Consider the following 14,014-nt stretch of genomic DNA (forward strand, 5'->3'; position numbering starts at 1 on the left):
ATTCTGTATCAGTTGAATTTGTTCGTTTAGAAGAATTCAATATATGACATTTTCATTCGGTTAGAGGATTTAAATATTTGGTTAAAACATTTGAATATCAGTCAGTTTAAATACTGAATGTTTTTTGTTCTGTTAAGAGACATTAATAATGGCTAGTTTTGCTCTTTAAAAACTTTTTTAAATGTCAGTCAGTTTTGTTTGTTAAATTATTTAAATATTGGCCACTCTGGTGGTAACAGATTTAAATATATATGGAAGCCCGTTTCCACCACTGAATAAAGAATAAAAAAAAAAAAAAAAAGGTAATTGCGACTTGTTACTATCTCACAATTCTGACTTTCTTTTCTGAAAAGAATTGCGTGATATAAACTTGCAATTGGGAGTTATAAGTCAGAACTGCAAGACATAAACACAATTCTGACTTTTTTCTCAGAATTTCAAGATATAAACTCACAATTCTGACCTTTTTACTCAGAATTGTGTGATATAAACTTACAACTGCAAGATATAAACTCACATTTCTGACTTTTTTCTTAGAATTGCATGATATAAACTTGCAACTGCGAGTTATAAAGTCAGAAACTCACAATTCTGACCTTTTTCTCAGAAATGCGTGATATAAACTCACAAATGTGAGTTATGAACTCAGAATTGCAAGATATCAACTCACAATTCTGACCTTTTTTCTCAGAATTGTGAGATATAAACTTGCAAATTGCAAGATATAAAATCACAATTCTGACATTTTTTCTCAGAATTGCATGATATAAACTCACATTTCTGATGTTTTTCTCAGAATTGCATGATATAAACTTGCAATTGCGAGTTATAAACTCAGAATTGCAAGATATAAACTCACATTTCTGACGTTTTTCTCAGAATTGCATGATATAAACTCACATTTCTGACGTTTTTCTCAGAATTGCATGATATAAACTCACATTTCTGACGTTTTTCTCAGAATTGCATGATATAAACTTGCAATTGCGAGTTATAAACTCAGAATTGCAAGATATAAACTCACATTTCTGACGTTTTTCTCAGAATTGCATGATATAAACTCACAAATGCGAGTTATAAACTCAGAATTGCAAGATATAAACTCACATTTCTGACGTTTTTCTCAGAATTGCATGATATAAACTTGCAATTGCGAGTTATAAAGTCAGAAGTGCAAGATATAAACCCACATTTCTGACCTTTTTTCTCAGAATTGTGAGATATAAACTCGCAAATGCAAGTTATAAAGTCAGAATAGCAAGATATGAACTCACAATTCAAACTTTTTTCTCAGAATTTTCTCTTGCAAATAAGAGATTTTGATTGAGTATTTGGTCGTTTGATTTTGTTTGACAAAAAGTATCAAATATTGGTTAGTTTTGTTCCATTAAGAGAGATGCTCCAGTACCTGCATTTGGTCCATCCGTCTCCCAGCGTGACCCACAGGTGTCTCTCCTCAGCCGAACCCGCAGCGTGCAGGAAGTCGATGGCTTCTCTGGTGAGCAGAGGGACGATCACACTTTTAGCCAGATCCACCCCTCCAGACGTCTGGATCACCTGAGAGACACAGAAATGTCAGTCTAAGTCAGACAGAACGGCTCTTCCACACAGACGTGATCAGAAGACGTACCAGTCTGAGAGGATTGAACAGGAAGTGGATCAGATCCACAGCGCTGGGATTATGAATGTGGTTCTTCAGCTTCCCCTGGAGCAACAAACAAAACAAACAATCACGTCACAGATAATCAAAATGAGATTTTCCTGCTAAAAATGTTGGCCACTCACCAGCAGGTTAAAGGCGTGTTTGAACTTCTGGAAACAGTCGACAAACTCCTCCTGAGACGGAGGTTTAGCCCTCAGTGTCAAAACACCCTCTGATCAAAGACATACAGCAAACACACTCATGATACACTGAGGATGAGGATGATGATGAGGATGAGCGATATGAGGAGACGCTCACCTCCAGGGCCTTTTTTTTTGCTCTTCTTGGTTTTCTTGCGTTTGGAGAGCTCATTAAAGGCCTCGGCAGCTTTCTGCAGTTTGATGACGAAGTGTTCGATGTCGTCCAGAATGTGATTGAGGATTTGCTGTAACACACGTCAGTATTTTACCATCTGCTGCCGACACACACACACACACACACACACCAACGTGGCTCTCGCACAACCATCAAAAAATGCATTAGAAACGGCCGCTGCAATTTTATTAAGAAAAATCACTATTTAGTTTGTTTCCCCAAATTGTTCAGCTTGTATTTTTAATGAAGTCATGCACATACAGTAAAAAACTACTTGTGGCCATTAAGTCATGAAAAATGCTTACTTAGATTTTTTTTCCCAGCCAAAATATCTAAATTCTTAAATCAAGAAGGATTTTCTAGACGAGTAAAAATTATTGTCTTGTTTTCAGAAAAAAAAAAACCAGTTAAAATTAAGTGAATTTATAATCTGCCTATGGGGTAAGAAAAATATTCTTGTCTTTGCTAAGCAAAAAATCCCTTCATTTTAACTTGTTTTTTCTGAAAACAAGAAAACAATTTTTACTTGTCAAGAAAATCCTTCTTGATTTAAGAATTTTTAGATATTTTGGCTGGAAATAAGACAACAAAATCTAAGTAAGAAAAGCATTTTTTGCAGAGTAGTTTGTTTTCCCAAATTGTTCAGCCTGTATTTTTAATAACGATGTGCACATAGAGATTCACAGCCTGTAAAAAACTACTTATGGCCGTTAAGTCACCAGCCATTGCACGGCAAAAAATCCTTTTGTCAGGCAAAATATCTAAAAATTCTTAAATCAAGAAGGATTTTATAGACAAGTAAAAATTTTTTCTTGTTTTCAGGAAAACAAAACAGTCAAATTAAGTGAGTTTTTGCTTAGAACAAGCAAAATAATCTGCCAATGGGGAAAGCAAAGAAAATCTTATTTCAAACAGAAAACAAGATTATTTTTCTCACCCCATTGGGAGATTATTTTGCTTGTTTTGAACAAAACTGCACTTAATTTTGACTTGTTTTTTCTGAAAACGACAATAATTTTTACTCATCTTGATATTGGCAACTAGACAAAAAAATCGAAGTTAAAAAAGCTTTTTTGCAGTGTGGCAGGTGTGTCCAAAAGTTAGTTTCAGGCTCAGTTAATCCGCAGTGACTGCAGTATTGGCTGACAGACAGGAACAGGATGTGAACAGGATGTAAACAGTGTAAACACTCACCACATCTCTGTCCACTTGTGCTGCACGCATCTCAGGAGAGCCTTCCACCTCTGCGTAATGCCTCTGTGGATCATCTGAGGACAAACACAAAAACACAATATGAGACTCTGAAACAGGAACTCGAATGTTATCAACAGACATGCCTCCACTCACTCTCCTGCTGCTCATTGGTCCACGCAGACCAACTGGCCACTCGGCTCTTGCCGTCTGTTTGATTGACAGCTCCTGGAGGCACGGGGGCGGGGCCTCCTGGGGGCGGAGGGATGGTTCCGTCACTCTTCAGGATCATTCTGACAGACACAGAAACGGATGCTGCGTTACCATGGCAACAGGCATCTTCATAATTCACATGATTCAAGCGCTGGACTTACTTTAGCACCTCCGGACGCTTCTTGACTTTCCCGCCCTTATGGTCGCTGACGGCGCTTTCGATGTCCATGTGGATCAAATTGGCCTGAGGAAGTCAAAGCAAACGGTCAGCACTCAGCAAACGCGTGAACGCGGCGAACGCTGCGATGAGATCAGACCTTGATGTCGTCGCACTGGAACAGGTGCAGGTCCGGTTTGCCCTGGCCGGCCTCCTTACACACCAGCGCCAGGATGGAGTCGTAGCTGCAGGCGTTCATCACGGCCTGACAGTGCTGGATCGAGGCCACAGAGAAGTTCTCCAGCTCGTTCTGAAACGCACATGTGATCAGGCCATTCGCATATCATCAGGGGTCTAACGGTGGATCGGTGGGGTTGTACCTTGCTGTCGTTGTCCAAGAGGCTGACTGCTTTCCCGTCCACCTGCAGGATCATGTCCTGCGTCCACACCTTCCCTTTGGCGTCCAGCAGACGCAGCTTCCTGATGCCGTCCTCGATGGTCAGCATGGCCTCCTTTCGGTCCATCACAAACGTGGTCAGATGCTCCAGGAGACACAAGTCAAGTCACATTTATTGTTTCAAAGCAAACAGAAAAGACAGATTTTGTGGTTTAAAAGACAATTAATGCTCTGTGAAAAAACTTGAATTTAATTTATCTAAATAATGACTTCTGTAGAGCTGCTTTAGAGGTAAAACTGAATTTGTTTCACAATTTATGACTTTTGCAACATTAACACTGTTTTTTTCCTGTTTATTACAGTGAACCTGCTTTGAAACAATCTGTATTACAGTATATAAAGCACTATAGAAATAAAGGTGTTTTTACCAGAACAAGAAAAACTGCTATTGTCTTAACTGGACATAAACAACCGATATTTAAACATTTGAACAAAAATGACCAATATTTTAATTTCTTAATAGAATAAAAGCAACCAATATTTAAATGTCTTATTAGAAATAAACTGAATGATAATTCATTCACAGTAAAGTACAAAGCTGACTGACATTTAATATTTAATCAGAGCAAAACCGACCAATATTTAAGTCTCTTAACAGAACAAAACCAACCGATATTTAAATCTTGTAATCGGTAACACTTTACAATAAGTTAACATTAGTTAACCACATTAGTTAACATGAACTAATAATGAACTGCACTTATACAGCTTTTATTAATCTTTGTTAATGTTAATTTCAAAATTTACTAACGCATTATTAAAATCTTGTTAACATTAGTTAATGCAGTGTGAACTAACACGAACAAACAATGAACAACTGTATTTACGTTAACTAACGTTAATGAAGATTAGTAAATACAGTAACAAATGTATTGCTCATGGTTAGTTCATGTTAGTTAGTACATTAATGTTTAACTAATGAACCTTATTGTAAAGTGTTACCCTTTTATCTAAAAAAAAATACTGACGCTAAAATTGACAGAACAAAATCGATATTTAATCTCTTAAACAAAAACAACAGATATTTAAAACTTTTTCCCAAACAAAACCAACTGATAGTTAACTACAATGAAAAGCTAAAATTAAAAATTTTACTTGAAATAAAACAAACATTAACTAAAATTAAAATAAAATATAAAAATTTATAAATTTTTTATAAAAATTTTAAACGGCAACATTTCTAATTTTCATTCAGTTTAATTTGATGCATTAAAAATTAAAAATATACAGACACGTATAAAAATATCAGAAATGACAAAAAATTATTACTAAAACTTGAATTAAAATTAAAAATAAAAGTAGGTTCTAATTATTAATAAAAACTATAATAGTATCTCAAGGATGCTAAAATAACACGCTTCAGGACACAGAATTAACACTGGATATCTAGTGGCAGCAAAACATGAATAAAATGTCCTTAAAGACTGATTGGTGTGAACAGATCTTCACGTGTCTTACCTCCACATGGTACTGTGACGTGTCCGTCAGGCTGTTGATGCTGTTTTTGGTGTAGTTCCTCCTTTGATCTGAGGAAAGAGCAGATCTAGTTATATAATAGCCGCCAGAGACGCACAAGCGCGTCCAGATGGAATCTGCAGATTTATTCTCATCTTCTGTTGTGATTCCGGAGCTCAACGCAGCTGAACAATCAGCCTCAATCTGCTGGAACAGATTCCGTATGGACACACACAACACAACACAACACATCACACACATGTCAAGAGTTCATAACGCAGGTGCAGATTCAGCTGGGAAACTAGCAGGAAAGGAGAAGATTGGACACACACACACACACACACACACACACACACACACACACACACACACACACACACACCAGCTTCTACCTTTCTTTTTGTGTTTGGCAGAGGTGTGCAGGAAATACACTCCATCTGTTCCTGAGAGTGACGGTGCAGAGAAAACACACACACACACACACACACACACACACACACACACACACACACACACACACACACACACACACACACACACACACACACACACACACACACACACACTCAGTGAGTCTCTGGGTGACTGACATGTACAGTAGGATTCTTCGCTGTGACCTTTAACCTCTGCTGTGATGCGACACACACATTTTCAGACACCTGCAGCGACTCAAAAACATCTCACATCTTACAGCCCTTCAGCAATGACAGACAACAAACACGTCAAAATCATATTTTACCTCGAAATCAAGAGAAACCATGCTCTCGATCAGTTTTGGGGATAATGCATAACAACTAACATGAGTTATGTAATGAGATTACTTTCCATAAAAATGCATTACTTTCCATAAAAAGTAACAAAATAACGCTATTAGTTACTAAATAATGCAATTAGTATTTTTTCAAGTAACTAAAGTAATGTTACTTTTAAATTTACAACGACATATCGGAATTATTTTTTTAAAAAGTAAGGCAAGTTTATTTGTTTTCCCATTTATCTTCTGATTTGCTAAATTTGGGTTTATTAATTTTATTTTTGGTGTGAAAGGGCCTTTACAGGTGCCAAAAATATAACTTTTGGGTTTTTTGTTTTAAATAATAAATAAGCAAGTCAAGTCCAGGAGACAAAAAGTAATGCAAAAGTAACGTAAAAAATTACTTTCCATAAAAAGTAACTAAATAATGCAATTAGTATTTTTTCAAGTAACTAAAGGACCATTACTTTTAAATTTACAACGACATATCTGAGTTATTTTTTAAATAAATAATGCAAGTTTATTTGTTTTCCCATTTATCTTCTGATTTGCTAAATTTGGGTTTATTAATTTGCTAAATTTGAGTTTATTCATTTTATCTTTGGTGTGAAAGGGCCTTTACAGTTGCCAAAAATATAATTTTTGTTTTTTGTTTTAAATAATAAATAAACAAGCCAAGTCCAGGTGACAAAAAGTAATGCAAAAGTAACTTAAAACATTACTTTCCATAACTCTGCAAAAGAGATTTTTCTAAGTCTTGTTTCCAGCCAAAATATCTAAAATTCTTAAATCAAGAAGGATTTTCTAGACTAGTAAAAATTATTTTCTTGTTTTCAGAAAAAAAACCAAGTCAAAATTAAGTGAGTTTTTGCTCGAAACAAGCAAAATAATCTGCCAATGGGGTAAGCAGAAAATCTAATTTCATTAGCAGATTATTTTGCAAATTATTTAAGCAAAAATGCACTTAATTCTGACATGTTTTTTCTGAAAATAAGACTACTCGTCTTACTCGTCTAGAAAATCCTTCTTGATTTGTTTTGGCTGGAAACAAGACAAAAAAATCTAAGCAAGAAAAGCATGTTTTACATTACTTTCGCATTACTGCATTACATTACAAAAAATCCAAAAGTTATATTTTTGGCAACTGTAAAGGCCTTTTTAACAACAACAAAAAAAATGAATAAACTCAAATTTAGTAAATCAAAAGATAAATGGAAAAACAAATAAACTTGCCTTCTTGATATGAGAATTTTTAGATATTTTAGCTAGAAACAAGACAAAAAATCTAAGTAGGAAAAGCATTTTTTGCAGTGAAAAAGTAACTAAATAATGCAATTAGTATTGGAATATTGTAATGAATTACTTGTAAAAGTAACTTTCCCCAACAATGCTCTCAATAAAGCAAATGAAGCCTGTTTAAGAGGCATCAGGACTAATAAAAGACATTTTCCACCCAATACATTGACGTCAATTCTTGAACTTAATTGATCTGAATAATGACTATTGTCTTATGTTGAGCTGAAATTGGACTAATTTCATAATTGATTAATTGACATGAATCAACATTGAACTGAATGATGACCCTATTGTCTTCTGTAGAGCTGCTTTAAATTGAATTAGTTTCAGATTTGATGGATTTGGCATCATTCTGCACACTGTTATTTTCCTGTTTACTACTATGAAGCTGAGCTGTATTGTATAAAGTGACTTGACTTGAATAAAAATGTATTATTATTATCGTGGTGAAATGCGAGACATGTTCTCATGCGATTCCCCCGAACACAGTAGAAAATATCTTTCGGATGAATCCCTTCTGGGAATCAGACAAAAGAGCAAATGGCTGAACGTCTTCATCATGTTCTTCACGTCAAACGCTGAATAACACAATCCCATCATCCCCTCTGAAGCAGGTTGTCATGGTGACAGCGTTTCAGAGGGTTGCTGTAGTTCCCTAAGCAAACAGCAGGAGGACACACGTACCGTACAGAGCTTTACCACCCGACCTTTTGGCAGGAACATCTGGAGACGGTGAGCCATGACCGCTGAGAGAGAGAGAGAGAGAGAGAGAGAGAGAGAGAGAGAGAGAGAGAGAGAGAGAGAGAGAGAGAGAGAGTTAGTACACCAGCGCTCATCCATACTCACACTTTCTCTGCTGTTCTTCTAGGACTGAAGTGAATTAATAATCATTGTGACGCATGCGGCCTGTGTGTGTGTTTGTGTGTGTGGAGCTAATGAGTAAAGTGGACACTTGATCTGTTTCATTGTGTAAGTCACACTAATTGTGCGACAGATCAATAATGAATGCGTTCAATAGATCAGGAGCAGAGGAAACATCCATAAAACATCACATTCATCACGCTCAAGTCACACCATGATCCATCTAATAAATAAAACTGAAAGTTCTGATTAGTGATCCGGTGAACTACGATGATTCCAGAGACTGGATCTTTCCATATAATCAAATGCTCAGAGACAGCGTTTAGGTGCATTTACAAATAATGGTTAATGTTTTTATAGAGTTAACATGCTAATTTAATTATGGGATAAAAATCTGTCCTGTCCAGACCTATATGTCATTTCACATTGATGAACATGAAGCAGGATGACGAATGAATGCATAACGGAGCCTTTAAGAATTGATTATATGAGCCTTAAATTCAAGATATGAGTGAAAAAAGGGCCCTCTTATATTAATATAATATAGTTTAGCATTATCACACCAGCAAGAGTGCTGTTTTTCCCCAATATCTGCACCAGTACAAATGAGATATTGATTTATACAACAGTTCAATAAACAAGAAGTTAATATTGTTACGTTTTAGATGTAATGTCTGTTTTTTTTATTATCAATTTTGCAAATGAAAATAGTTCAAATCAAAGGTGCACACTGCAAAAAAATGCAATTTCTTACTTAGGTTTTTTCTTGTTTTGAGACAAAATATCTAAAAATTCTTAAATCAAAAATGTTTTTCTTGACAAGTAAAAATTATTTTCTTAGAACAAGCAAAAAAATCTTATTTCAAATAGAGATTTTTTTTTTTTTACCCCATTGACAGATTATTTTGCTTGTTTCAAGCAAAAACACACTTCATTTTGACTTGTTTTTTCTGAAAATTTTACTTCTAGAAAATCCTTTCTTGATTTAAGAATTTTTAGATATTTTGGTTGGAAAAAAGACAAAAAAATCTAAGAAAAGCATTTTTTGAACTGCATCAGAACTGTTTAACTGCGGTTCAACAGGCGGCGATTTGTTACTGAATCTACATTTATGAACGAATCAGTCAGTTTCACATTTACACTTATTTCATTAAAAAAAAATTTTTTATATTGTAGTTTTTTTTAATCTCATTAATATGCACTTATAATAACTTATGCAATGCTGAGAAAAAAATCTTTCTATTCAGTGCTTTTCTCATTTAACACTATAATAACTGTAAATTATCTTTTGGTGAGCAATTTCTCAGCCAAAACTGATGTGCAATTTATTAGATTAATTCATTGGCACATCATGTAATTAATTAAGAACTATAACATTGTTGTGATGGACTGACTTACTTCATCTGTGAGGACTGCGCTGTGACTCCGGTGTATCCGTTCATGTCTGGACTCTGCATTGCGCTCACAGATCCTCCACTGCAACACAATAAAAGCAGTGTCAGACACACATTCACGTCGCATCAAACTCTCGATTCACCTGACACTGAACCACCAGCACACTGATGGGAGAAACACATTTGCCGGGAATCATGGGAGCGAGCTGTCAATCACACAGAGAGACAGTGGCTGAGGAATCACAATCTCAATCACCTTTCATCATCATCAAAGCTGTCTCAGAGCCAGAGGTCAGACAGAATTAGATTTAAATAAAATTTGCCATCAATCAAAACAGTTGCCATGCCAACTTGTTATTGTAAACAAAAGTTGGCAACGCTTGCCCCGCCTCCAGGATTTCTGATTGGTCCTCTGTTTTGAAACTGACAATGATGAGCGGCGCTGCGTGTAAAAGTTGAAATTCCTTAAACTTGCGCTTATGTACGAGATGCTACAGAAGATGCAAGACTTAAGCACAACAGTCATACATATCCATCTAGTGCATGTTTACATTGAAAAACAATGGAAAAGTAGCATGTTGAAATGAAAAAACGCATCCTGTGTGAACAGTGCAAAAAATGCTTTTCTTACATAGATTTTTTGCCCAGCCAAAATATCTAAAAATTCTTAAATCAAGAAGATTTTCTAGACAAGTAAAAATTATTGTCTTGTTTTCAGAAAAAAAGTCAAAATTAAGTGAGTTTTTGCTTAGAACAAGCAAAATAATCTGCCAAAGGGGTAAGCAAGAAAATATTATTTCAAATCGAAAGATTATTTTTCTTACCCCATTGGCAGATTATTTTGCTTGTTTCAAGCAAAAACGCACTTAATTCTGACTTGTTTTTTCTGAAAACAAGAAAATAATTTTTACCTGTTTTGTTTAGAAAATCCTTCTTGATTTTGGCTGGAACAAGACAAAAAATCTAAGAAAAGCATTTTTTTTTTTTTGCAGTGAATGGCCCCTTTCACTCCTGCTCAACAAACACCCTGCAAAAATGTTTTTCTTACTTAGAATTTTTGTCTTGTTTCCAGCGAAAATATCAAAAAATTCCTAAATCAAGAAGAAAGTACATTTTTGCTTGAAACAAGCAAAATAATCTGCCAATGGGGTAAGAAAAATAATTAGTTTGAAAAAGATTTTTTTTTGCGTACCCTATTGGCAGATTATTTTGCTTGTTCTAAGCAAAAACTCACTTAATTTTTACTTGGTTTTTTTTCTGAAAACAAGAAAATAAATTTTACTCGTCTAGAAAATCCTTCTTGATTTATGAATTTTTAGACGTTTTGACTGGAAACAAGTTAGAAAAGCATTTTTTGCAGTGCATGTTCTCATCTAATGTCCTTTAATTAACTTACATGTAATCAGAGACGTCTGGACTAAAAACAGCATGTGTGTGTGTGGCTGCATCTGATAATAACATACTCTCAAGTAGGTACTATACTGCAAAAAGTCTAAGTTTTTTATTGGCACTGCAAAAAATGCTTTTCTTACTTAGATTTTTGTTGTCTTGTTTCCAGCCAAATAATCTAAAAATCCTTAAATCAAGAAGGATTTTCAAGCTAAATAATTTGCCAAATAATCTTATTTCAAACTAAAACAAGATTATTTTTCTTACCCCATTGGTAGATTATTTATCTTGTTTCAAGCAAAAACACACTAAAAACAAGATTTTTTTTTTTGCTTGAAACAAGATAAATAATCTACCAATGGGGTAAGAAAAATAATCTTGTTTTCAGTTTGAAATAAGATTATTTTTCTCACCCCATTGGCAAATTATTTAGCTTATTCTAAGCAAAAACTCACTTAATTTTGACTTGTTTTTACTGAAAACAAGAAAATGTTTACTTGTCAAGAAAATGGCTCTTGATTTAAGAATTTTTAGATATTTTGGCTGGAAACAAGTCACAAAAATCTAAGTAAGAAAAGCATTTTTTTTTTTGCAGTGTATAGTATGAATGTAATCTGCATAAACTACATCCTTCATTGTGACCTACCAGCGGAAAAATAATCGTCATGCGATCACAGACGCCAGTGATGCTCTAAACTCACTGTTGCTGCTGTTAATGACTTGTTTAGTGCGTCTGAGTTCAATCGGAGTCAAACACGATCATGATCAGCCTGCCAGACTCTGAGATGATGAATGATCAGACAGTCAGTCTCCACCGTGCGTCGCCACACGTCTATAATTAGCCCGGCGTGGGTCGTCAGCAGGTTAATCTGACCGATTGAGTAACGAGTCCGACTGACACAGAGTTAAACCGTCCAAGACCATCAGCCTGTGCGACGTCAATCATTGAGCACAATGTAAACACTGAGAGTCTATTCTGACAGATGAACACCTGACGGGTTAAACACCTGAAACTGATCCTCAACACACACACACACACACACACACACACACACACACACACACACACACACACACACACAAATGAATGTCTCCTTCAGACAGAAACACAGTAGTAGGAGCAGAGATGAAGCGATCGGGTCCAGCAGCTGCTGACCCTATGAATGATTGATCAGCTTACAGGCCAGTTTGTGGGTCAAACGACTGGAGTCTGTTCCACTACAAACCCTGACTTACAGCATTAGATACACTACTGTGTCTACCAGCCAAAAGAATGGAATCATTACGATCAAACATTATAAGAACATTAAAGAACAAGAACGTTGTCAATGTTGATAATTCTCAATATATTTGCGGAAATCATTCAAATTCAAAACTTCAGGTTTTTGCTTTATTTTTTTCATCACAGATGCTTTAGATTAATCAAAAGTGACATTAAAGACATTCAAAATGTTACAAATAATTTCTATTTCAAATAAATGCTGTTCTTTTGAACTTTGTATTCATCTGTGAATCCTGAAAAATAAAATGTATCACTGTTTCCAAAATCATATTAATGTTTTTTAGACTGATAATAATCAGAAATGTTTCTTGAACAGTAAATCAGCATATTAGAATGATTTCTGGTTATGTCACACTGAAGACTGCAGTAATGATGTTAAAAAATTCAGATTTGATCACTGAAATAAATTACAGTTTAACAGATATTCACATAGAAAACAGCTGTTTTAAATTCTAAAAACATCAAATTTTTTTACTGTACTTTTGATTAACTAAATACAAAAGTCACATCAAAAGTGACATTAAAGACATTTACAATGTTATAAATAATTTATATTTCAAATAAACGCTGTTCTTTTAAACTTTATATTTATCTGTGACTCCTGAAAAATAAAATGTATCACAGTTTCCACTAATATGTTAATGTTTTTAACACAGATAAAAATCAGAAATGTTTCTTGAACAGTAAATCAGCAAATTAGAATGATTTCTGATCATGTGACACTGAAGACTGCAGTAGTGATGCAAAAAAAATCAGATTTGATCAGAGAAATAAATTAGTGTTTAACACATATTCACGTAGAAAACAGCTGATTTAAATTCTAAAAACAGATCACATTTTTACTGTATTTTTGATCAACTGAACACAAAAGTCACATCAAAAGTGACATTAAAGACATTTACAATGTTACAAATAATTTCTATTTCAAATAAATGCTGTTCTTTTGCACTTTCTATTCATCTGTGACGCCTGAAAAATAACATGCATCACAGTTTCCACTAAAATATTGATGTTTTAAACACAAATAACAATTAGAAATGTTTCTTGAACAGTAAATCAGCATATTAGGATGATTTCTGATCATGTGACACTAAAGAGTGCAGTAATGATGCAAAAAAATTCAGATTTGATCAGAGAAATAAATTACAATTTAACAGATATTCACATAGAAAACAGCTATTTTAAATTCTAAAAACATATCACATTTTTACTGTATTTTTGATCAACTAAATACAGCCTTGGTGATCATTCTATATTCCAAACTTCTGGCCAGTAGTGTATATTTACACAACAAAAGCAGTGTCTGATGAATCATCAGATGAATCTTTGAATCTCATCTCCCTGAATGACTCTCAGTTAGATTCACATGCACACCATGACGTAAGAATATCAAAGTTGAATCACTTCTGTTTGATAAATGGGCAATCCTGCATTAGCGTCACATCTAAAACGGATCGACATGAGCCACATCAATCCCAGCAATTCATTTAAATGCACACCTGTGTGAAGCTCTGACCGATGAATCACACAGCAAACAGAACAAATGCT

The 14,014-nt window shown here is 34.7% G+C and overlaps 1 protein-coding gene across 17 annotated transcripts in view; it reads right to left on the reverse strand.

Annotated features, from left to right (window-relative positions):
* Positions 1-14,014, reverse strand: part of eps8a (EGFR pathway substrate 8a, signaling adaptor) — a 40,112-nt gene that overhangs the window by 13,466 nt on the left and 12,632 nt on the right. For 14 of the 17 annotated variants that reach the window (XR_012355394.1, XR_012355395.1, XM_073838446.1 and 11 more), the window contains exons 2-14: positions 9,800-9,877; positions 8,225-8,286; positions 5,883-5,933; positions 5,494-5,561; positions 3,959-4,120; positions 3,739-3,888; positions 3,583-3,665; positions 3,365-3,501; positions 3,212-3,285; positions 1,961-2,087; positions 1,786-1,874; positions 1,631-1,705; positions 1,409-1,557 (exon numbers count right to left, since the gene is read on the reverse strand). Coding sequence is in view for 15 of the 17 variants with exons in the window: in XM_073838446.1 (XP_073694547.1) it covers positions 1,409-1,557; positions 1,631-1,705; positions 1,786-1,874; positions 1,961-2,087; positions 3,212-3,285; positions 3,365-3,501; positions 3,583-3,665; positions 3,739-3,888; positions 3,959-4,120; positions 5,494-5,561; positions 5,883-5,933; positions 8,225-8,286; positions 9,800-9,858 (1,286 nt within the window). In the remaining 2 variants the exon portion in view is untranslated. The remainder of the gene's footprint in view (positions 1-1,408; positions 1,558-1,630; positions 1,706-1,785; positions 1,875-1,960; positions 2,088-3,211; positions 3,286-3,364; positions 3,502-3,582; positions 3,666-3,738; positions 3,889-3,958; positions 4,121-5,493; positions 5,562-5,882; positions 5,934-8,224; positions 8,287-9,799; positions 9,878-14,014) is intronic. The other 3 variants (XM_073838450.1, XM_073838443.1, XM_073838441.1) reach the window with 1 other exon arrangement.

This window comes from Garra rufa, chromosome 4 (assembly GCF_049309525.1).
Source record: "Garra rufa chromosome 4, GarRuf1.0, whole genome shotgun sequence".
Taxonomy (NCBI): Eukaryota; Metazoa; Chordata; class Actinopteri; order Cypriniformes; family Cyprinidae; genus Garra; species Garra rufa.